The following is a 24441-nucleotide window of genomic DNA, read 5'->3' as shown; positions in this document are numbered from 1 at the left end:
CGAGACTCGAACTCGGGACCTTTGCCTTTTGCGGGCAAGTGCTCTACCATCTGAGCTACCGAAGCACGACTCACGCCCGGTCTCACAGCTTTACTTCTGCCTGTATCTCGTCTCCTACCTTCCAAACTTTACAGAAGCTCTCCTGCGAAACCATGCAGAACTAGCACTCCTGAAAGAAAGAATATTGTGGAGACATGGCTTAGCCACAGCCTGGGGGATGTTTCCAGAATGAGATTATCACTCTGCAGCGGAGTGTGCGCTGATATGAAGCAGGAGAGCTTCTGTAAAGTTTGGAAGGTAGGAGACGAGATACTGGCAGAAGTAAAGCTGTGAGTAGTGGGCGTGAGTCGTGCTTCGGTAGCTCAGATGGTAGAGCACTTCCCCGCGAAAGGCAAAGGTCCCGAGTTCGAGTCTCGGTCGGGCACACAGTTTTAATCTGCCAGGAAGTTCCATATCAGCGCACACTCCGCTGCAGAGTGAAAATCTCATTCTGGAAACATCCCCCAGGCTGTGGCTAAGCCATGTCTCCACAATATCCTTTCTTTCAGGAGTGCTAGTTCTGCATGGTTCGCAGGAGAGCTTCTGTAAAGTCTGGAAGGTAGGAGACGAGATACTGGCAGAAGTAAAGCTGTGAGTACCGGGCGTGAGTCGTGCTTCGGTAGCTCAGATGGTAGAGCACTTGCCCGCGAAAGGCAAAGGTCCCGAGTTCGAGTCTCGGTGGGGCACACAGTTTTAATCCTCCAGGAAGTTTCAGCTAATGGTATTGATTTACTTGTAATTTCGCTTCATTTTATGGTGGAAACGGAATCTGTTACTGCACGGGATTCATGCTTCGAAAAGAAAATACATATGTGCTGTAGAGAGTGCTGTATGAGAATATTAGTCCTTTTTTCTACCACACGAGTGAAAAATAGTACCCTGGAACCGGCGTCTGGCCGGTACTGAAAATCGACAACGTCATTGATTGGAAACCGATGATCAAATCATTCCCACCATAACTTGCACAAATATTACTGCAAGATACTTTCAGTGACAAGTAATATATGTGAAGGCCGCTTTGCCTTTTGTTCAAAGGCAACTTAATGACTGAGCGCGCAAGCATTTAAGGGGAGCTCGAACGATGAAAATGACAAAATTAAATTTTTTTGGTTTTCCGTTACAAAATTGTTTGGCGTTTTCTGACTAAAACAAAACAAGTTTCACCTTTGTAAGTGAAATCTAAGTGTGTTTTTTATCGTTGCAAAGTTGACGCGCCGCATAAACGTTTGTAGCGACTTGGTGTGTCACCTCTGACGGCGCCGCTCCCTTTCTGCAAGCAGGGTATCTTTCCGGAATTAGACAGAGTTTTGTTTTCCAACGTTGTCTGTCTTTATCTCTGTGACAAGTGACTGTTCATAGCGGTAAACATAAACGCTATACCGTATGTGTTGACTTGTGGAGTTTGCTCTGTGTTGTTTAGCTGTTCAGTTTTGCGCATTTTACGAATTTTGCTTGTACCTGTTTTACGTATTTGGTTTGTGGATATCAATATGCCCCGTTTCAGCAGTCGAGTGTTTAAGAAAAGGCACAATGAGTGGAAGAAGAAATCTTTTGTTGTTTCGAAGGGAGATGATGATCAGACTGCTCCACCAACAACTCCAAATGAATGTGATAGAACTTCTTCCAGCAAGAAACTTTGTGACAGCAAATAAAAATTTGAAAACTATGAAAGTGACAGCAATGATGTGAATGAAATAATTAACATTTCCTTGCTCTCTAGTATTTTGAAACATAACGTATTATGCTGCAGAAGTTTCGTTTTCTAATTCTAACAGTATTCCTCGTAGTGGTAATAGTGGAAAGAAGGTGTATGATATAAATGTTAGGCTAGTGTATGGCTTGCGTTGCATTGGCAAGGGCAGTGTTGCAGGGACAACGGTATGTGGAATTATGAACTTGGCAAAACCACAAACCAAGTTTGGATTTTATAATGAATTGGTGAGATCTTCTGCTGAAGATATCGCTCAAGCAATGAAGAAAGCAGTTGAAGAAGCTGTGACAGATAATGGGAATTGTAGAGATTTAACTGTTGCTTGAGATTGATCATGGCAACGTACAGGTCATAAATCTCTAAATAGAGCTGTGACAGCTACCAGTGGAGACAGTTGCAAAGTAATTCGTGTTGCTATTCTCTCAAAACATTGTAGCTGTAAGGGCAATACCAAGGACGAACATAGTGAAAGTTGTGAAGCAAATTTTCACGGCCCGAGTGGACCGATGGAAGTATAGGGGGTGAAAGCAATTTGTTCCAGATCACAGGAGTGGCACAACGTACGATACACTAACTATCTAGGAGATGGTTATTCTAAGGTATATAAAGCTGTAGAGGAACTCAAACCTTATGACAATGAAATTCACATTAAAAAACAGGAGTGCATTGGACATGTGCAGAAGCGCATGGGGGCTCGCTTGCGCAAACTAAAGCAGACATTAGGATCTCAGAAGCTTAGTGATGGTAAGACCCTTGGAGGAAGAGGAATATTGACAGATGAAGCAATTGATAGATTGCAGAGGTATTATGGGTGTGCAATTAGGCAAAATACAAGAAGCATTGAGTATATGAGGAAAGAGAGAGAGAGAGAGAGAGAGAGAGAGAGAGAGAGAGAGAGAGAAAGGCTCTGAGCACTATGGGACTTAACTTCTGAGGTCATCAGTCCCTTAGAATGTGGAACTACTTAAACCTAACTAACCTAAGGACAGCACACACATCCATGCCCGAGGCAGGATTCGAACCTGCAACCGTAGCGGTCGCGCGGTTCCAGACTGTAGCACCTAGAACCGCTCGGCCACACCGGCCGGCCTGAGGAGAGCAGTACGGGCTTTATTTTTTCATACTGCATCAACAAATGATCACCCACAACATGCACTGTGCCCCACAGGTGATGACTCATGATACATGTACCGATCAGGAAAGGAATATGCCCATAAAAACAGTTTGTCAAATGCTGTAATTGATGTAATTAAGCCCATATTCAGAGTGTCATCACAGCCAAGTTTATTGTATAGGTGTTTACGTGGGAAAACACAAAATCCAAATTAAAGTGTAAATAATTTAATTTGGATTAGGATTCCCAAAAGAGTATTTGTACAGATAAAAACGTTGCATTTTGGAGTGTATGATGCGGTGGCAACATACAATGAAGGAAACGTTATCTAATGTGATGTGCTGAAACGTTTAGGTTTCCAACCAGGACACAACACCATTTCCACAATGCACCTAATTGATGAAGAAAGACAAAGAGGTGCAGGGAGAAGAGACAAAAGGCTGCAACATGCAGCAAAAGGGAAGAAAAGAGCAGTGAAAAAGAAACTAAGACTGGAAAAAGAAGAGGATGCTGATAATCCATCATATGGTGCGGGAAGTATTAAAAAATTTTGGAAGCCATTTCCAGTAACTTTAAAATTTTCGCCTTTGAGGAACATTTCCTCAAAAATTGCTAACGGTATGTCAATGAAATTTATACACAATATTGGTTACTTCTTTTACTTCATTTTTTAACAAATTGTAAAAAAAAATTGTATAATTCAAGAATTATTGAAGAAAAAGTGCAAAATTTTAGAAAGAAAAAAATAAGCACCTGTTTAAAAAATTGTAAAACAAAAACCAATAAATATTTCTTAACATGGCATTATAACTTTGTATAGAAATATTCACTGAACATGTAGTCCAAATTTCAGAGCAATACGTTTATTGGTTTTAGAAAAAATGTTCCTTCTATTTGCTAAAATTAACATGGAGGAGGTTTATAATTTATAAAAAACAGATACCAGCCACATGTATAGTTTAAAAAGGTTTATTATCTTCAGACCATGACCGGTTTCGGATTTTTCTTTACAAATCCATCTTCAGATAGCAGTTACAAGCATTCTAAGTTGGACCTAGTTTTGTTTTTGTTATTCGTTTGCTGCACTGGCAAAGAAAAGAAATATTTTTGTTGTCATATCGGTAATGGTATTTTTACAAAAGATTTACTTCTTTTACAAAATCTAATTGCTCATGAGATAGTTTTCTGTTTTAAACTTAGTAAACGTGCAGGTTATTGTACTTACGAGCTATGTACTTCTGCCTGACGAAATATTCGTGCGTTTATGTTTTCGAGCGCAAGCTTAATACACTTTTCAATATGCACTATGTGAGTGCTATTCCAGTCAATGGATGTCACTTTCAACCTCATCATCTTAATTACACACGCAGCACACACGAATAACGTTTACAAAACGTGGCCCAGCTTCATATTACAAACGAGAACAATATTTGCAAAGAGCTTACAGTCATAACGATGTTAACTTACAGTTGCTGTATAGTCGATATGGGTACAGTAAAATATCTCTTTGCTATTGTACGAGATTAATCTAAAGCGGAATAAATAAAATTACATAAATAAGATTACAAACATTATATGTAGTACAGAAATACTGTGTGATACTAATTAGTTGTTACAATTTTAGGAGATAAATTCTAATATATGACATGATAAGCAATGCATGGAGGAGATTGATCGTTCCGGCTCCCCTTAGTTCGACAGATGAAGTCTGCCGTATTCTTGATGTGGTGCTCAGAATGCCCGACCTGCTTACTAAGGAGGCTGGCCAGATGTTCAGCTAGTCTACGACGGCGATGGTGCTTACGATGCGACGTAGAGTAGTGCGCTCCTTACGCATTCGTGTAGTCTGTCCTGGAGTTTATCGGCAAACTGGCCACCCTTTAAGCAGTACCAGCAGGTAGTGCGATAATGTTTCATAGGTACGGTAAAAAAACATTCAGAGGCTGAATTTGTCCAGTGGTTTCAGATGCTATGTATTCCAACGTCACACATTTTTCAGGAGGGACAGTTTGCTCTTGATTTTTTATACGCAGACCAGGAATCATGCAAAAGCAAGTTATTTTTTACCAGCAGTTGGCCAAAAGCAGTGCTCTTGCCATAGTTGCAATCCACTAAACAGCCAGTTTCCCCCTCTTGCTTGCTGTGACGTAAATATGGTCTGCTGCTCTTGTAAGATCACGCACACGAGAAAGTATCATAGGGTGGGATGGGGGGACAGCATAATAAATAACTTTGAGCCAATTAACCAGGCAGATCAACAGTAGGCAAAATTGTACACGAATGCTCTAAGGCATTGATGTTAGTTGATCATGATACAACTCTCTTGGCATCTCAGATTTCCAGTGTTTCTTTCACATGCGTTTCTTTCCAAATCCGATTTGGTCGTAGTTCATAACAAATTCCTTACTGAACTATGAGATAAGGTTGTTTATCTCGTTTAGAGATTTTCTCGTTGATTCCGCAGCTTGCTGTGCATCTCAAAGTTGACGCTTTGAAATTTCGTTATTTTACAAGGTGCATTCAAGTTCTAAGGCCTCCGATTTTTTTTCTAATTAACTACTCACCCGAAATCGATGAAACTGGCGTTACTTCTCGACGAAATCGCCCTGCAGACGTACACATTTTTCACAGCGCTGACGCCATGATTCCATGGCAGCGGCGAAGGCTTCTTTAGGAGTCTGTTTTGACCACTGGAAAATCGCTGAGGCAATAGCAGCACGGCTGGTGAATGTGCGGCCACGGAGAGTGTCTTTCGTTGTTGGAAAAAGCCAAAAGTCACTAGGAGCCAGGTCGGGTGAGTAGGGAGCATGAGGAATCACTTCAAAGCTGTTATCACGAAGAAACTGTTGCGTAACGCTAGCTCGATGTGCGGGTGCGTTGTCTTGGTGAAACAGCACACGCGCAGCCATTCCCGGACGTTTTTGTTGCAGTGCAGGAAGGAATTTGTTCTTCAAAACATTTTCGTAGGATGCACCTGTTACTGTAGTGCCCTTTGGAACGCAATGGGTAAGGATTACGCCCTCGCTGTCCCAGAACATGTACACCATCATTTTTTCAGCACTGGCGGTTACCCGAAATTCCTTTGCTGGCTGTGAATCTGTGTGCTTCCATTTAGCTGACTGGCGCATTGTTTCTGGATTGAAAAATGGCATCCACGTCTCATCCATTGTCACAACCGACGAAAAGAAAGTCCCATTCGTGCTGTCGTTACGTGTCAACATTGCTCGGCAACATGCCACACGGGCAGCCATGTGGTCGTCTGTCAGCATTCGTGGCACCCACCTGGATGACACTTTCCGCATTTTCAGGTCGTCATGCAGGATTGTGTGCACAGAACCCACAGAAATGCCAACTCTGGAGGCGATCTGTTCAACAGTCATTCGGCAATCCCCCAAAACAATTCTCTCCACTTTCTCCATCATGTCGTCAGACCGGCTTGTGCGAGCCCGAGGTTGTTTCGGTTTGTTGTCACATGATGTTCTGCCTTCATTAAACTGTCGCACCCACAAACGCACTTTCGACACATCCATAACTCCATCACCAAATGTCTCCTTAACCTGTCGATGAATTTCAATTGGTTTCACACCACGCAGATTCAGAAAACGAATGACTGCACGCTGTTCAAGTAAGGAAAAGGTCGCCATTTTAAGTATTTAAAACAGTTCTCATTCTCGCCGCTGGCGGTAAAATTCCATCTGCCGTACGGTGCTGCCATCTCTGGGACGTATTGACAATGAACGCGGCCTCATTTTAAAACAATGCGCATGTTTGTATCTCTTTCCAGTCCGGAGAAAAAAAATCGGAGGCCTTAGAACTTGAATGCACCTCGTATGTCTTCCAATCCTGTAGCACTGTTCGAAGTTACGCGGCTGCTTCCCTTGACATCACTATAATGCGTGTCGCGCGCAGTTTGATGTGCATAACGTATTACGTCACTATCATCCATATCCTGTAAATTGTATCAAGCATCCTTGAAAAGTGCAAACACCAGTTTTTTGTAACGGGATGCTGTGGATAATCTTCCATTTACGTAATTATTTTTTAGTACCCGCTCCGTGGACAACGATTGTTCTTTACTGTGTTTCACTGGACGTGGGATTTGCTGCTCCTTGTCCCTGTTCGACAAGGATGGTGAACTAAGAGGTTCGACGCTTGCTTCAGTATCACTTTCACTTGTTAAGCACGTATCGACATTATTGTAATCTTCATGTACATTGTCTGCATAGTCGGGCGTACACATCATACATACCACCGACTCATCTTGCAGAAACGTTAATATTTCGTTTGCCACGTCTTTCACACTCTGTCAAATTCCTTGTGTTCCTTTTTGACGAAATATAAATTTCGCCAACTGTTGTAGGAGATATTTGCCATTGCTCTGCTTTGGCACTGTTGAGAGTTGCACGTCACTGAGCATTTCCACGACGCTCCGTAGCCTCATGCCGTGCTCACCATTGGATACATACAGTCCCGCCCCCTGTTCTCATTAGCAGCCAGTATTGGGTTGCGTGGTAGCCAATATGTGGGGCGTCGAATGGCGTAAACATCATTGCCTTTTGCGACTTCGCACTCAAGGGGTTCTTCGTAAGCAGTAGAGCATTTGAGATTTGGAATAAAATACCAGTAACTGTTGTACTTTTTTAATTTTAAAAACTATATCCGGTGGTATGTGTCAGGCGTTCAGAGGACACAGAACGGTTCAACGGACTTTTGGCATTAATTAAGGAGCACCAGCCTCCTTCTACTTATTCCACTGACAAAATTTTGTAAGAAAGTATTTCCCTACCTACTGCTGCCATACCATTTAGAACTAAATCCCGTACAACTGGTCTGGAATTCTGCAGAGAATAAGATTCACAGTCGTAGTAAGTCAAGCAACTCGCACTCGAAAACCAGAAAAAGTAACGGCTGATACTTTTGCTGCTAATAAATACACGACAGGTGTCATCATGATGATTGGTGATAGTCTTTGGACGTAGTGCTACTTCGGTGACTTGCGCGTCGATATTTTATATTCGAGTAGCTTTTCAGTTGCATTCATAAGGCTGAGTAGACCACCTTCCGGACATAAAAAAAAACCGAGCGAGGTGACGCAGTGGTTAGCAGACTGGACTTGCATTCGGAAGGACGACGGTTTCAACCCACGTACGGCCATCCTGATTTAGGTTTTCCGTGGATTCCCTAAATCGCTTCAGGCACATTGCTTCCTTTGAAAGGGCGCGGCCGATATCCTTCACTAATCCGATGGGACCGATGGCCTTGCTGTTTGGTCCCCTCCCCCAAATGAACCAGTCAGTCAGTTAACCAACCAACCAACCAACAAAAAAAATTTGAAATGGTCTCCAGTATCTTATCGACCCTAGCCACGAAAGCTAGCCACTAAACCTCATGGGCAGTTCGCTTTCGCTATTGTTTTATTATACTTTACTGTTTTAGGATTAGAAGACATGAAATTTGAACTCTCTGTTACGGTGTTCTAAGTCAAGTTCGAAACTAAACAAGGGGCTATATGGAAGTATTCTGTAGTCTATAACAACTTAAGGATGGGAGGGCTGCGAGCCTGCTGGAAAAAAAATAAACGTATTGAGAGTTGTAGAGTTACACATACGGAAAAGACGCAGATTGATGAAAGCATCAGAGATAAAACAGAGGGTCGGAGGCTCGCCCGGCATGGATGTACAGTGTGAATGATACAGCCAAAGATCATCTTGATGTACCATCGTCAGGGAAGAAAGAGAAGAGGAAGACCGGAGAGTGCCATGAGAAAAAGGGCGGTGGCGTTGTAAGATAGAAACGGATGACGACAGATATGTGGGATGCGGCGACAGCTGTGCAGCCATACCAGAGAGGGAGGATGGCCGTGTACCACGTCAAAAAAAGTGTTTGATGACTCTTCCGAGGTTCACGGGGGTACTGGCCGACGACGGCATCCGCCAGTACACCCGAGAACACTGGAAGCCTCAGATCGCGTGTGTGGTGACTATTGGTGGATAGATGCTGTTACGGACAAGGAAACTAAAAATAAAATAAAATCAGTCGGCATAGAGCCATGCCGGACTGAAACAGCAGACGCGAATCAACGGATACTGAGACCTGGTAGTCCGGGAAAGGCAGGGTTAGTTTACGATTGTGGACTGGGCCGTAGTCAGCTACTGTCGGTTGCCTTTAACAGTTATACACAATTTATTTTAAACCAGTAATTCCAGACGCAACAATAAATAAAAAACCACACGTTATTAATGAAGGAATGAACAACTGTGTAAAATAATAGTAATGGTTGAACTGTGTAAGCATTCCCGCATCTCGTGGTCGTGCGGTAGCGTTCTCGCTTCCTACGCCCGGGTTCCCGGGTTCGATTCCCGTCGGGGACAGGGATTTTCTCTGCCTCGTGATGACTGGGTGTTGTGCGCTGTTCTTAGGTTAGTTAGGTTTAAGTAGTTCTAAGTTCTAGGGGACTGATGACCATAGATGTTAAGTCCCATAGTGCTCAGAGCCATTTGAACCATTTTTGTAAGCATTCACTTGAGCACGAACAACTGCTACAATTCCGCTCTGCATTGATAATGACCTGACACAGGTCGAAATCTGATCTGCGTTGTGACTATAAATGTCATATTAAAGCAACTTAATTCTACGACTGATTGCTGCTCTATCTAACCCAACCTAAAATAATAGTGTTTTCAGTGCGTTACAATTTAGCAAATCACCATAAAATACAGATAAACAGGTAATGTTTTTTAAAAAAAAGCCACTGTGATCACTGCTGAAGGCCTTATACGCTAAGAACGGCAATAAATTAAGAATGTTTAAGAACTCGCTGCAGTTTACAAGCTACAAATATTAAAACACGTCTGAAGGCATCAGACGGCAGACATGGTAGTAAATAAGGTTTTAAGGGTTACTGCTAAAAATACCAATAGCAAATTAGAATTCTAAGGCAAATAACCACAATCACGGCTGAAGGCCTTACACGTCAGGAATGGCAATTATATAAAAAAAATTTAGAAACCTGCCGCAAAATAACAAACACAATAGCAAAGGTTAATTTTAAAAACCAAGCAACGGATCACCAAATGGGTGAAATAAAATGACGGTAAACGTTGTAACACAACTCTTACACTGCTAGATTTATTCCAGAAGGCGACCAGAACTATTAACTAGACATACATAACCTTTAATGTACGCATTACAAGATATTGCAATAAATAATTGAATAATAAAACACAGGGACCAGTCACAGACGGTGCTCCAGGAATCGACCTCTGAGAACAAACACTTTCGCGATCGATGAGATAGGCAGCCAAGAGTTTCATTCCCTTCACAAGATGGTAACTCAGATTAGTGGCAGTCTAACGAATGACTAATGATAATCTTGCTGAAGCTACCTGACGTCCGACAAATCAATGCAACGATGGAACAATCGCCAAAGCCGGAACCAGCTGTCTGCACTACATCCCCAGAATACTGTGTTTAGAGTGTCCGGAATGAGAAAGGAACCACTACCACGAGAGTAGGAAAAATCACCAACCGGCCAACAACCAAGAAAGCTGCCAAAACTACACGCCTTACCGGACAGCAGCGGCAAGGCGAGGAAACGTACACTGCCGTTACATACACCGACCCCAGGGAAGGTAACTGGGGCGTTAGCGGCCACCAGGCAGGAAAAATACCGTGGTTGAACTGAACACATTGTAACAAACTGAACGCAGTAATAAGAAGTCGAGGAAAGCTAATCAGAACCGCCACCAGATTTAGGTGTTCCGTATAACTTCCTGTATTCGGAATAGGCAAATGCCGGGATGGTTCCCTTGAGAGGTCACGGCCGGCTTCCTTCCCCATCCGTGACACAATCCAAGCTTGCGCTCCACCTCTAGTGACCTCGCTGTCGACGGGCCTTTAAACTCAATCTTCCTTCCTTCCTTCCTTCCTTCCTTCGTCTCTGACGGAATTCAGTGTCATCGGCGAACGTCAGTGTTTTGTTTATTCTTCCCGAACTTCAATTCCCTCTGCAAATTTCTCTTTTAGTTATAACTGTTGTCCACCTTCTGTACCAGTTGCAAATAACCTTTCGCTCACTGTGTTTTATCCCTGCAAAAGATAATATAGTATCGTTGCATGTCGTTTCTTTGCTGAGAACAATTTACAGTACAGGGTGATTAAAAAAGAATACCACAACTTTAGGAATTTAAAACCCTGCAACGACGAAAGGCAGAGCTAAGCACTATCTGTCGGCGAATAAAGTTTCATTTAGTTGTACATTTGTTCGCTTGAGGCGCTGTTGACTAGGTGTCAGCGTCAGTTGATGCTAAGATGGCGACCGCTCAACGGAAAGCTTTTTGTGTTATTGAGTACGGCAGAAGTGAATCGACGACAGTTGTTCAGCGTGTATTTCGAACGAAGTATGGTGTTAAACCTCCTGACAGGTGGTGTATTAAACGTTGGTATAAACAGTTTACAGAGAATGGGTGTTTGGCCGGCCGAAGTGGCCGTGCGGTTAAAGGCGCTGCAGTCTGGAACCGCAAGACCGCTACGGTTGCAGGTTCGAATCCTGCCTCGGGCATGGATGTTTGTGTTGTCCTTAGGTTAGTTAGGTTTAACTAGTTCTCAGTTCTAGGGGACTAATGACCTCAGCAGTTGAGTCCCATAGTGCTCAGAGCCATTTTAGAATGGGTGTTTGTACAAAGGGAAAAGTTCTGGACGGCCGAGAACGAGTGATGAAAATGTAGCACGCATCCAGCAAGCATTTGTTCACAGCCCAGGAAAATCGACTCGCAGAGCTAGCAGAGAGCTGCAAATTCCACAATCAACTGTATGGAGAGTCCTACGAAAAAGGTTAGTTATGAAACCTTATCGTCTGAAATTGTTTCAAAGATTGTGTTTAGTGATGAAGCAACTTTCCACACTAACGGGAAAGTCAACCGTCACAATGTCTGTATATGGGGCACTGAGAATCCGCGGGAAACAACTCAGTATGAATGTGACTCGCCTAAGGTGAGCGTTTTCTGTGCCATTTCAGCCAATAAAGTTTTTGGTCCCTTTTTCTTCGAAGGTGCTACTGTAACTGGACTACAGTATCTGGAGATGTTAGAGAATTGGCTGTTCCCTCAGCTCGAACAAGAAGCACAACAATTCATATTTCAGCAGGATGGAGCGCCACCACATTGGCACTTATCTGTCCGTAACTACCTGAACGTCAACGACCCGAGTCGATGGATCGGCCGCCAGGCAGCCCGTGACAGAGCACTTCATCACTGGCCTCCAAGAAGCCCTGATCTTACCCCCTGCGATTTTTTCTTATGGGGGTATGTTAAGGATATGGTGTTTCGGCCACCTCTCCCAGCCACCATTGATGATTTGAAACGAGAAATAACAGCAGCCATCCAAACTGTTACGCCTGATATGCTACAGAGAGTGTGGAACGAGTTGGAGTATCGGGTTGATATTGCTCGTGTGTCTGGAGGGGGCCACATTGAACATCTCTGAACTTGTTTTTGAGTGAAAAAAACCTTTTTAAATACTCTTTGTAATGATGTATAACAGAAGGTTATATTGTGTTTCTTTCATTAAATACACGTTTTTAAAGTTGTGGTATTCTTTTTGAATCACCCTGTATTATCTGAACTGTCAGAAACTTAAATTCTACTTTCATCCACACTGGAGAGGCGCGAAGCACCAAAACTGTGGTGTCGAAAGGGAGGCGCATCATTGGTGCATGTTGCGGAAGCCAGCGTCGCGTAGTACCTTGTCGCCTTCGGTGTTCGCAGCGGCATGGTTGTATATAAGGTTACGTTCTTGATAAAACACATCTTCTGCCTGTTTACACATGGTTAAAAATGCTCCGTGGAAAATCGCTGACACCTGCCAAGCGCCAGATCCGTACACGCCAATCACACTGCCTCCGCAAGTATCGCTGGGCGTCACCGTAGATGTTACCAGTCGTATTGATCATGTTCAGATACGCCACCCTACAGGCATAGGTGAGTTTAGTTTTTCTTACTGCAGCATGTGAAAGGCATCTACATCTACATGATTACTCTGCAATTCACATTTATGTGCTTGACAGAGGGTTCATCGGTACCACAATCATACTATCTCTCTACCATTCCACTCCCGATCAGCGCGTGGGAAAAACGAACACCTAAACCTTTCTGTTCGAGCTCTGATTTCTCTTCTTTTATTTTGATGATCATTCCTACCTATGTAGGTTGGGCTCAATAAAATATTTTCGCATTCGGAAGAGAAAGTTGGTGACTGAAATTTCGTAAATAGATCTCGCCGCGACGAAAAACGTCTTTGCCTTAAGGACTTCCATCCCAACTCGCGTATCATATCTGCCACACCCTCTCCCCTATTACGCGATAATACAAAACGAGCTGCCCTTTTTTTGCACCCTTTCGATGTCCTCGGTCAGTCCCACCTGGTAAGGATCCCACACCGCGCAGCAATATTCTAACAGAGGACGAACGAGTGCAGTGTAAGCTGTCTCTTTAGTGGACTTGTTGCATCTTCTAAGTGTCCTGCCAATGAAACGCAACCTTTGGCTCGCCTTCCCCACAATATTATCTATGTGGTCTTTCCAACTGAAGGTGTTCGTAATTTTTACACCCAGTTGAATTGACAGCCTTGAGAATTGTACTATTTATCGAGTAATCGAATTCCAACGGATATCTTTTAGAACTAGTGTGGATCACCTCACACTTTTCGTTATTTAGCGTCAACTGCCACCTGCCACACCATGCAGCAATCTTTTCTAAATCGCTTTGCAACTGATACTGGTCTTCGGATGACCTTACTAGACGGTAAATTACAGCATCGTCTGCGAACAACCTAAGAGAACTGCTCAGATTGTCACCCAGGTCATTTATATAGATCAGGAACAGCAGAGGTCCCAGGACGCTTCCCTGGGGAACACCTGATATCACTTCAGTTTTACTCGATGATTTGCCGTCTATTACTACGAACTGCGACCTTCCTGACAGGAAATCACGAATCCAGTCGCACATGTGAGACGATACCCATAGGCCCGCAGCTTGATTAGAAGTCGCTTGTGAGGAACGGTGTCAAAAGCTTTCCGGAAATCTAGAAATACGGAATCAACCTGAGATCCCCTGTCGATAGCGGCCATTACTTTGTGCGAATAAAGAGCTAGCTGCGTTGCACAAGAACGATGTTTCCTGAAACCATGCTGATTACGTATCAATAGATCGTTCCCCTCGAGGTGATTCATTATGTTTGAATACAGTATATGCTCCAAAACCCTGCTGCAAACCGACGTCAATGATATAGGTCTGTAGTTCGATTGATTACTCCTACTACCCTTATTAAACACTGGTGCGACCTGCGCAATTTTCCAATCTGTAGGTACAGATCTATCGGTGAGCGAGCGGTTGAATATGATTGCTAAGTAGGGAGCTATTGTATCAGCGTAATCTGGAAGGAACCTAGTCGGTATACAATCTGGACCTGAAGACTTGCCCGTATCAAGCGATTTGAGTTGCTTCGCAACCCCTAAGGTATCTACTTCTAAGAAACTCATGCTAGCAGCTGTTCGTGTTTCAAATTCCGGAATATTCCATTCGTCATATGCAATCTCATCTCGACGGTACTTGTATTGGTAGCCCGACTTCGAAATTCTGGCCTCGACAGCTCTGTGTGATACTTGCAAGTCTCCAGTGCAAGGAGGCGGTGTGTCTTCCATTTCGGCGCTTTGGTGGTGCGCGCATCCCCTGGAATCTCGCCAGCGCGGAGGCGTGGCAGTGACAGAGACCTCTGCGTGCCAGGCGCCGTGCGTGCGTGCGTTGGCTGCCAGCACCCGCCAGCGGAAGGTTTCCTTCGGTGCCGCTGGAGCTTCACTTGTTCCACAGCTGCGCCCTCCTCCGTCACGGGTGTAACAAGTCGAGAGGCGCGTAAAGGGCAGTGGCAGTAGAATCCCTACCAGTCGTCGTGGGAATATGCCGCATTGACCTGAAGATTCAGAGGAAACGAAGAAGACATATGGATAAAGTACGGGTAACAACTAGAGAGATAGGGATAGTAGAGATGCAATACAGGGACAGGTGGACAAGGAATGGCCCTGCATGTGGACAGACACATGCTTTTGTCACGGAGTGCATGCGTTTCTGCCAAATGTTACATCTTTAATCTTGTCTTTCTTTTCTTCTCCTTCTCCTGCTCTGCCGGACGAAGTGGCCGTGCGGTTAAAGGCGCTGCAGTCTGGAACCGCAAGACCGCTACGGTCGCAGGATCGAATCCTGCCTCGGGCATGGATGTTTGTGATGTCCTTAGGTTAGTTAGGTTTAACTAGTTCTAAGTTCTAGGGGACTAATGACCTCAGCAGTTGAGTCCCATAGTGCTCAGAGCCATTTTTTTTCTCCTCCTCCTCCTCCTCCTCCTCCTCCTCCTTCTCCTTCTTCTCTTCTACATTCATGCTCATAAATTAAGGATAACGCTGATACACGGTGAATTAATGGTCTGGTGGGCGGTTTGCAGGTTTAAATCGCCTCGGGGTATGACCACGCGGTGCGTTTGACCTGCAGTGGTCGCACGGTGGCGCTGGCAGCAGTCCACATACACTGATGTGTGTAGGTGCATGTCAGAGTACGGTGCACCGAGTTAGTGTGCAGACGTTTTCAGACGTGCTAATGGTGACTGTGTGTTGAAAATGGCTCAAAGAACACATATTGATGACGTTAGGAGGGGTAGAATACTAGGGTGACAGGAGGCTGGTCAAACACAGCAGGTCGTAGCTCGGGCCCTCCGTGTGTCACAAAGTGTGATATTAAGATTATGGCAACGATTCCAGCAGACAGGAAACGTGTCCAGGCGCTACAGTACGGGACGTCCACAGTGTACAACACCACAAGAAGACTGATATCCCACCATCAGTGCCCGCAGACGGCCACGGAGTACTGCAGGTAGCCTTGCTCGGGACCTTACCGCAGCCACTGGAACAGTGGTCTCCAGACACACAGTCTACAGACGACTGAAGAGACATGGTCTATTCGCCCGGAGACCTGCAGGGTGCATTCCACTGACTCCTGGTCACAGGAGAGCCCGTAAAGCCTGGTGTCAAGAACACAGTACATGGTCATTGGAACAGTGGTCCCAGGTTATGTTCACGGACGAGTCCAGGTATAGCCTGAACAGTGATTCTCGCCGGGTTTTCATCTGGCGTGAACCAGGAACCAGATACCAATCTCTTAATGTCCTTGAAAGTGGCCAGTATGGACGTCGTGGTGTGATGGTGTGGGGTGGGATTATGATTGGTCCACGTACACCCCTGCATGTCTTTGACAGAGAAACCGTAACAGGTGAGGTGTATCGGCACGTCGTTTTGCACCAGTATGTCCGCCTTTTCAGGGGTGCAGTGTTCCCCACCTTCCTCCTGATGGATGATATCGCAAGGCCCCACCGAGCTGCCATCGTGGTGGAGTACCTTGAAACAGGAGATATCAGGCGAATGGAGTGGTCAGCCTTTTCTGCAGACCTAAACACCATCGAGCATGTCTGGGATGCTCAAGGTCGACGTATCGCTGCACGTTTTCAAACCCCTAGGACACTCCAGGAGCTCCAACAGGCACTGGTGCAAGAATGGGAGGCTATACCCCAGCAGCTGCTCGACCACTTGATCCAGAGTATGCCAACCCGTTGTGCGGCCTGTGTACGTGTGCGTTTTGATCATATCACATATTGGTGTCGGGGTGCATGCGCAGGAAACAGTGGCGTTTTGTAGCACATGTGTTTCGGGACGGTTTTCTTAACTTATCACCAGTACCGTGGGATTACAGACCTGTATCGTGTGTGTTCCCTGTGTGCCTATGCTATTAGCGCCAGTTTTGTGTAATGCCACGATGTGTGGCACCACATTCTGCAATTATCCTTAATTTATGAGCATGAGTGTATATATAAATTAAAGTCACCTCTCTCACCCATCTGCATCTTTCTTTTCTTCTTCTTTATCGTCGTCTTGTCCCACGTCACGTACGGTCGGCGTTACGGTTCTGGATCTTTCTCCGCTATAGTACTCTATCCGTTGCCTCTTCCTTCTTCCATCCTTTCTCCGTTAGGTCCCCGGATATCTTATCCTTCCACCTTATCTTCGGTTTCTTCTCGCTCCTTCAAACTTTATATCTTCAACTCTGTTTCCGATATAGTCTCCTCCTTTTCTCTGTAAGTGTCCGTACCGTCTGCTCTCTTGTATCTTTTTCTCCATGGGTCCAACTTTCACAGCTCCTCTAACAAATTCTCTCACCCATCTGTAAATGCAGGCTAATCTCAGGAAGTGTTGTAGGAATTTTGGTCGTATTTACTTATTATCTTAAAAACATTTGTTCAGAAGGAGCTTTCAAACGAAAAACTTTATATCTGCGAACTTAATTATTATTGCTGCATTAACTTAATGCAACATAAAAAACTAATTTTTACTAAGCGTGTGATGCAAGTGTGAGAAACCCACATTTTATTTTATGCTTCCATAAAGTCTCTACTTCGCCTACGAACTCAGACAACGTGAAGTATATACAGGGTGTAAACGATTATTGTTTACAACGTAGCATAGCTATGTAGTGGAAGTCGAAACGAAGAATTTTATACAAGACACTTGTGGTCTATTAAGTTGGGAAACAGCCACCGAAAGGTTTACAAGACTACATGAGCTGTAGCCCATGCGCGTCGCGTGAGATTTTCATGTTCTCTTCTCCAGCTCTATACACATCGTCATCGATTGTTTCGCAATTGTTTCTTGCATTAGCTTGTTGTTTCTTCACTGCCTAATTATTACATGTTTGTCTGTTTGTTGTATCTGCTCGTAACGGGCAACACATCGTCCGTAATTGGCGAGCAGTCTGTTCTCGGGGCCGGTTTTCCGTGCGCCACCCTATATTATTTCCCTGCGATCAGCCACGGTTGGCTAAACGAGAGGTTCTGCAGAATCACAGAAATTACTTCTAAGAGTGTGTAAGAATTCTATAATGAATAAAAACACTATAATCCAGGGGGGGAGGCAAGTGTCCCCTCTTGGTGCCCTCCATCCTTCAGTCACCTACACTACTTGTCTTCAGTTTTTCATAAGACCATATACCAAGCACAAATGGTGAACGAGTAAAAATGAACGGTTTCCAAAAAAGAACGATCAGCAGTGAACTAGTTCTCAAGGATGAACGAGTTTGCCCATCTCCAAACTGGGCCACTGAGTGTAACCGAGTGCTCAGCTGGGACGACGTTTTTGGACCTCGCGTTTCCCTACAGCCACCATTATCCAGACACACAAAGTGTGACAAGCAGGCAGTGAACGTAAAATGAGCAGTCGGTGCTGCACGCACAGGCGGGCCAGGCAGAAAGCGGCCGCCTCCTTGGACAAGCGTGACCCGGCGGCGCCTTTCATGTGTGAAGAGGGGCGGAGGGGACAGGGGGGCGTGTTTGTGCGGCGCTGTAAATGCCCGCCTGCTCCAAATACGGACGCAAACAAGCCGCTCTCCGCCGCGTAATCTCTTGATAATAGCGAAACAACGTATCATGCGAGAAAAATGTGACTCTGCGAAGCCGTATTCGCCAGATTGCAGGTTCTGGTCCTCTTGTGTCCGCCCGTCTGGTCGTAACAGTCTTAGATTGCTCGGCCAAAACCGCAGATCTGTTTCGAATGAAAGCGAAATTAATAGCTGTCCCTGGCTGAAGCAGCGAAGATACAGGCAACGTCGTTGGACAGTGTGATTTCAGAATGGGAGAAAAATAAAATCATACAAAAAAGTTTCTACATCTAAATTTACCATATACTCCGCACGCCAATGTACAGTGCATGGCGGAGGGTACATCGTACCAATATAAGCGATTTTCGTTCCTATGTCATTCGCATTTCGAGCGAGGGTAAAAGGCTGTATACGGAGTAATTAACAAAGTATATTATATTTTGAGAAATGTGAGACGTCCCCTTTTGAACAATTATACAAGACTGTGCTTAAACTGACACACAATATTTTTAGCGCAACGCAATCTGACCTTCAATAATCCCTACAAAAGAATGGCCCTGACTAACATTAACCTATACCTTCACAAATCACTTACCTCACAAAAATCTTCGTTACTCGAACTACTGCAATACCGCGAACGCCACTACTGCCAGCTAAATAAAAGATTCAAACTACAGAAGGCACTAACTACTGATAGGCATAGTTAGCAAATGAAAGATATTAATAGAGAACAAACAATGTATTTACCTTAATAGTCATAATATATATAGCAGTTCATGACAAATTACAAAACTCCGCCATCTCTCTCCCCACATCCACCACTGCTGGCGGCTCACCTCCAACTGCGCAACGCTACGCGCTGTTCACATCCAGCTGCCGCTGCCCAACACTACAATGGCAGACAACAATGCAAACTAGCCACAGACTGCACACAGCACAGCCAGTGATTTTCATACAGAGCGCTACGTGGCGTTACCAATAAAAAAAACATAAACAGCCTACTTACAAATGATATCACTAAACAAGAAAACTGCAAATAATAAAAGTATCTGTTTTTTAGATGAAGTTCTCATATACGCCGTACAATCGTTTCCTGGAAATTTACTTGCAATTCAAATTTTCGTGTTCATACCTTTTAGGAAAATTCTAAGACATACAATGTACTGAACAATATTTCGTTTTATTTGCAGTGCAAGTAACGTAAAAATTGGAAATTAAAAAAGGTTCCTGCATAGGGAGTCGACCCCACGACCCGCGAATTACGTCCCTGTATTATTTCCGCAGCTGTCTGGTAATTACGATAATGTAAACGGCCAGCGTCTCGCCCGATCCTCACCGAAAGTGCTATTTTTTCCAAAACGCTTGGCCATCTGGAGCTCCTGACTTCTGTCAGTTTCGGTTCTTGTCAGGCTGTGCATGTGTCGTAAATTTGGACAAAATCGGTGCTCACGATTAGACACGATGCCCTTGCCGGTTAAGTCGTCTGAGAGTACGAAAATGGTTATAGTTTCCATAATGTATATTTTTGTTAAAACATACGTAATCAACTATTCTTTGCGGAAAAATCGCGGTCAGTGTTTATTATGATATATTACTTTTTTGAGGAAACAGCGACCTGAAGAAGTTTTCAGTTAAAGACTAATACTTTTCTGTCGTTTTATGAAACAGTGATTAGAGTTTTAAATTTCATCCCTGTATAGTGAAGGGATATTGATCAGACGTAGCGGGATCCTAGATTTGTACGTTAATACACACACTGTTATCATGCAACGGAAAAAAATGTGGAAAAGTTTGGGTTTACACTGTTTTTTGTATTAAATTTTATAAAGGTCAATTTTGAAAACTGAATTTTACTTTGTTTGCTCTCTGTAGGAACATAAATTTAATTTTAATGTTTCCTGTTACGATAGGTCGCAGTAACTAATTAATGAATTGTGACACTTAAACCATAACTTTGGCTTATTACTGCTCTACAACATCCTAAAAGTTCAGACGGTTTTGTTTATTCGGAGTTTGGATGTTCGGTGACTTCTTTTCGAAATAGGTAGCCAAAGAGTTTGACTTAAAATTTATTCTGCCTAAATTCTCTTCTTTATTGACGCATTGAAACATCAGGACGTTCAACGCAAAGGCAGCCCGCTCGTGACATGGTACTGTTACGTTCAGCTCCAACATGTGGCAACGAAGAACAGTACAGTTACTGATCAGCAGACTGCACATAGATGTCATGGATTGAATTGCAAATCTCTGGTAATCGATCAAGCAGGAAAACAGCCGGACGTGAAATACTTGACTAATAATAACAAAACCAACAGCTGTATTGGAATCCAATGTCTTTTTTTACGCATTCTACCAGTTTCGACATCAAATGGTGATATTTTCAGGACCCAAGCGTAACCTGCCATCGACAACCGCAGCGACAAAGACCAACGAAGTCTTCAAATGGAAAAATCAAGCATGTACGCCACCATGTGCAACGAACAGAGTCGTATGCAGCGGGGCCAAAATTAGCTGGATTCCGTACCTTCGCAGCAGTAGCAAGCACAACATGCAGGCTGACTACGGCTTTGTTCGTTGCACATGCTGGCGCAAGTGCTTGATTTCCCATTTGAAGACTTCGTTAAGTCTTTTATCATTCCGGTTATGGATGGCAGGTTACGCTTGGGACCTGAAGATGATACCATTTGGCGTCGAAACTGGTAGCATGCGTTATAAAGAGTGAACGATGTTGGATTCCAATACAGATGATGGTTTTGTTACCATTATTCAAGTACTGAATTCCAAATTTCCGTGCAGTAGCTCTTGGAGTGATGGCAGTTAATAGGTTGAAATTATCAGCAAATAGGCTGTGCACCGCAGAGGATTTAACTCTCTCCTGTCTTACCATGATAACCATCACCAGTAACACGATAATCAACCTACGGAGCGAGGTGACGTAGTGGTAAGGCACCGGACACGTGTTTGGGAGGACTCTGTTAATACTATACTCTTTATGGTGCTTTAGAAAGTTCTTTATCGATGCTTGCGGTGGCAGTACTGGTAGTTTTCGCTAGATGTCGCGGCACAGTGTTAGCGTTTTAACCTGGTATTGTGTATTTGACGCCACGAAGATCATTGTGATACGCTGGACCTTCGTCCTCCCACGATCCGTGCCTGTGGTGTTGGATTCCCTGGCCTCCAGCTCGTGCGCCGCTACAGCGGCGGCCCGAGCAGAAGACACGTGCTCTGGTTCGCCGTGGGAACGCCGTTCTGCCGCTTTTACCGCGGACGCTGTTTATCTCCTGTCGTCGCCCCTGCCCTCTGTGGGAAGTGCCGTCTCTTTTGTCTGTCACCGGAAACACAAATTGGCCCAGAGCTGTCTCTCGTCGCACTTCAAGCAAAGTGTCGTTGCTGCTGCCAAGGTCACAACTGACCAGTTGTGTAGGTGACTGGGTTCATTGGGTTAGTACCAGGTATTTGACGTTTTGTCGATGCGACAGTTTGGTAATGTGACGCGGTAAACTGCGGAAGACGTGTGGATGTGGTACTGCCCACTGCCGGGAGTCAACGTAAATTAGTGATAAGCATACGTGTAGAAAAGGAACTGCAATAATTCTACCAACTATATCTACATGCATACTCTGCAAATCACATTTAAGTGCCTGGCAGAGGGTTCATCGAACCACCTTCACAGTTCTCTATTATTCCAATCTCGTGTAGCGCGCGGAAAGAATGAACACCTATATCTTTCCGTACGAGCTCTGATTTCCCTTATTTTATCGTGATGATCGCTCCTCCCTATGTAGGTCGGTGTCAACAAAATATTTTCACATTCGGAGGAGAAGCCGGCCGGAATGGCCGAGCGTTTCTAGGCGCTTCAGTCTGGAACCGCGCGACCGCTACGGTCCCAGGTTCGAATCCAGCCTCGGGCATGGATGTGTGTGATGTCCATATGTTAGTTAGGTTTAAGTAGTTCCAAGTTCTAGTGGCCTGATGACCTCAGATGTTAAGTCCCATAGTGCTCAGAGCCATTTGAACCGAAGTTTAACGAGTTCCTTTTAGCACTCGCGTGGATGACCTCACACTTTCCATTATTTAGGGTCAACTGCCACATTTCGCACCATTCAGATATCTTTTCTAAATGGTTTTGCAGTTTGTTTTGATCTTCTGATGACTTTATTAGTCGATAAACGACAGCGTCATCTGCAAACAACCAAAGACGGCTGCTCAGATTGTCTCCCAAATCGTTGATATAAATAAGGAACAGCAAAGGGCCTACAGCACTACCCTGGGGAACACCAGAAATCACTTCTGCTTTACTCGATGACTTTCCGTCAATTACTACGAACTGTCACCTCTCTGACAGGAAATCACAGATCCAGTCACATAACTGAGACGATATTCCATAAGCACCCAATTTCACTACGAGCCGCTTGTGTGGTACAGTGTCAAAAGCCTTCCGGAAATCCAGAAATACCAGAAGGTAATTATACGCCTGGTTGTAGACTGAATGGCAGAAAATGTGCAACAAGTAAAATGTGAAAAAAAAAGAAGGGTGTCAGGCATCTCGTGCTAACAAAAGTCATAGATACTGCTATATATTGCATGATATTCTTTCGGAGCCTGTAGGGAAGTAAAGTATCGATTCCAGATTTTTATTTGGAGAAAGATTTTTTTATGTATAGATGATGTGGATTTTCCGTAGCCCAAATTGTGTACAGTGGCGCATCGATCAAGGTGAAACCATGTTCATCAGACTGAAACCAATCACAGTATTTCTCCCCATGTGACGTTACGGTTGACATGAACCACTAAAAGAAAGCTACATTTTTTCCGTTGTCTTAGAGGCAACAACTTGTGAAAAAACACACATTCTGTACGGATCTTCATAAACATTCGCGCAGAGCCGTGTGGACACTGTAAATGCAGAAACCAGACTGACCAGAGGCATCGCACAGACGTTGCGGGACTGAAAGTGTGTGCAGTTTGCGCATCAGTCAACTTCTTTGGTGTTAGCACCATCGGTTGCCCGATTTTGACTGCACTTACCATATTTCCTGAGTTCCTGCACTTATACAGTCGCTGGAAGATCGGCTTCTGTGGTGTATCTTTGCTACACGTCGTCGGCTTGTTTAGTTCAGACTTACCTTTCCTGTGAAGACATTGAGTCTTATGTGTTGGATGACGCCGGCCGCGGTGGCCGAGTCGTTCTATGCGCTTCAGTCCGGAACCACGCGACTGCTACTGTCGTAGGTTCGAATCCTGTCTCGGGCATAGATGTGTGTGATGTCCTTAGGTTCGTTAGGTTTAAGTTGTTCTACGTCTAGGGGACTGGTGACCTCAGCTGTTCATTCCCATAGTGCTCAGAGCCATTTGATTTTTTTTTCTGGATGATAACGAATATTCTCAGTTGTTCTGGAATCCATTTCTTCCTCAGTTACGTAAGGATCACCTCGATAACAAAAAAGAAATGTTATTTCACAGGAGTGTGTCACTTCCTGAAAATTCTGTGTTTAGGATAAGTAGGTTAAATGATGCTGGGCATAAGTGCAGTAAACTGGCAACTGATAGAGTACTGTTCAAGTACTGGGGAGTGAGCAGGTCGGGCGCGTCTGCAAACGCATTAGCTGTATCGAATTTTGAAATTGCTCAAAATAAACATACTGTTGTCAGGACACAGTGTCCATGTGACAATGTGTTCGCCGTATGTTAATATTACTTAACGATGCCGGCCGCGGTGGTCTCGCGGTTCTAGGCGCGCAGTCCGGAACCGTGCGACTGCTACGGTCGCAGGTTCGAATCCTGCCTCGGGCATGGATGTGTGTGATGTCCTTAGGTTAGTTAGGTTTAAGTAGTTCTAAGTTCTAGGGGACTGATGACCACAGCAGTTGAGTCCCATAGTGCTCAGAGCCATTTGAACCATTTGAACTTAACGATGAAATTCTCCATTGAGAGTGTTGTAGCCGTGGCTACCAGTATTACATTAATGTTCGGCTTGTTGACAATATACTGGAGAACCGTTATTGTTGTGGTGCGAGTTAGCTGCAGTTGGGCGCTCTGCAAGGACGGAGTGAGCCGAGCTTGGATAATGCATTTGTCGGCACTGCTTGATAACCATCTTAATGCTTATGTAA

General features: G+C 44.3%; 2 protein-coding genes across 2 annotated transcripts in view; both read left to right on the top strand.

The window, feature by feature from the left end:
* Window positions 1–14755, top strand: part of LOC124606595 — a 40315-nt gene extending 25560 nt beyond the window's left edge. Inside the window, exon 5 of the mRNA XM_047138579.1 lies at window positions 14511–14755. Coding sequence (XP_046994535.1) covers window positions 14511–14755 — 245 coding nt within the window. The remainder of the gene's footprint in view (window positions 1–14510) is intronic.
* The window catches only part of LOC124605237 (rho guanine nucleotide exchange factor 10), a 527940-nt gene that overhangs the window by 11628 nt on the left and 491871 nt on the right, over window positions 1–24441 (top strand). The window lies entirely within an intron of this gene.

This window comes from Schistocerca americana, chromosome 3 (assembly GCF_021461395.2).
Source record: "Schistocerca americana isolate TAMUIC-IGC-003095 chromosome 3, iqSchAmer2.1, whole genome shotgun sequence".
NCBI classification, from domain to species: Eukaryota; Metazoa; Arthropoda; class Insecta; order Orthoptera; family Acrididae; genus Schistocerca; species Schistocerca americana.
The sequence above is the reverse complement of the archived record's forward strand: the minus strand, read 5'-3'. Positions and strand labels throughout refer to the sequence as shown.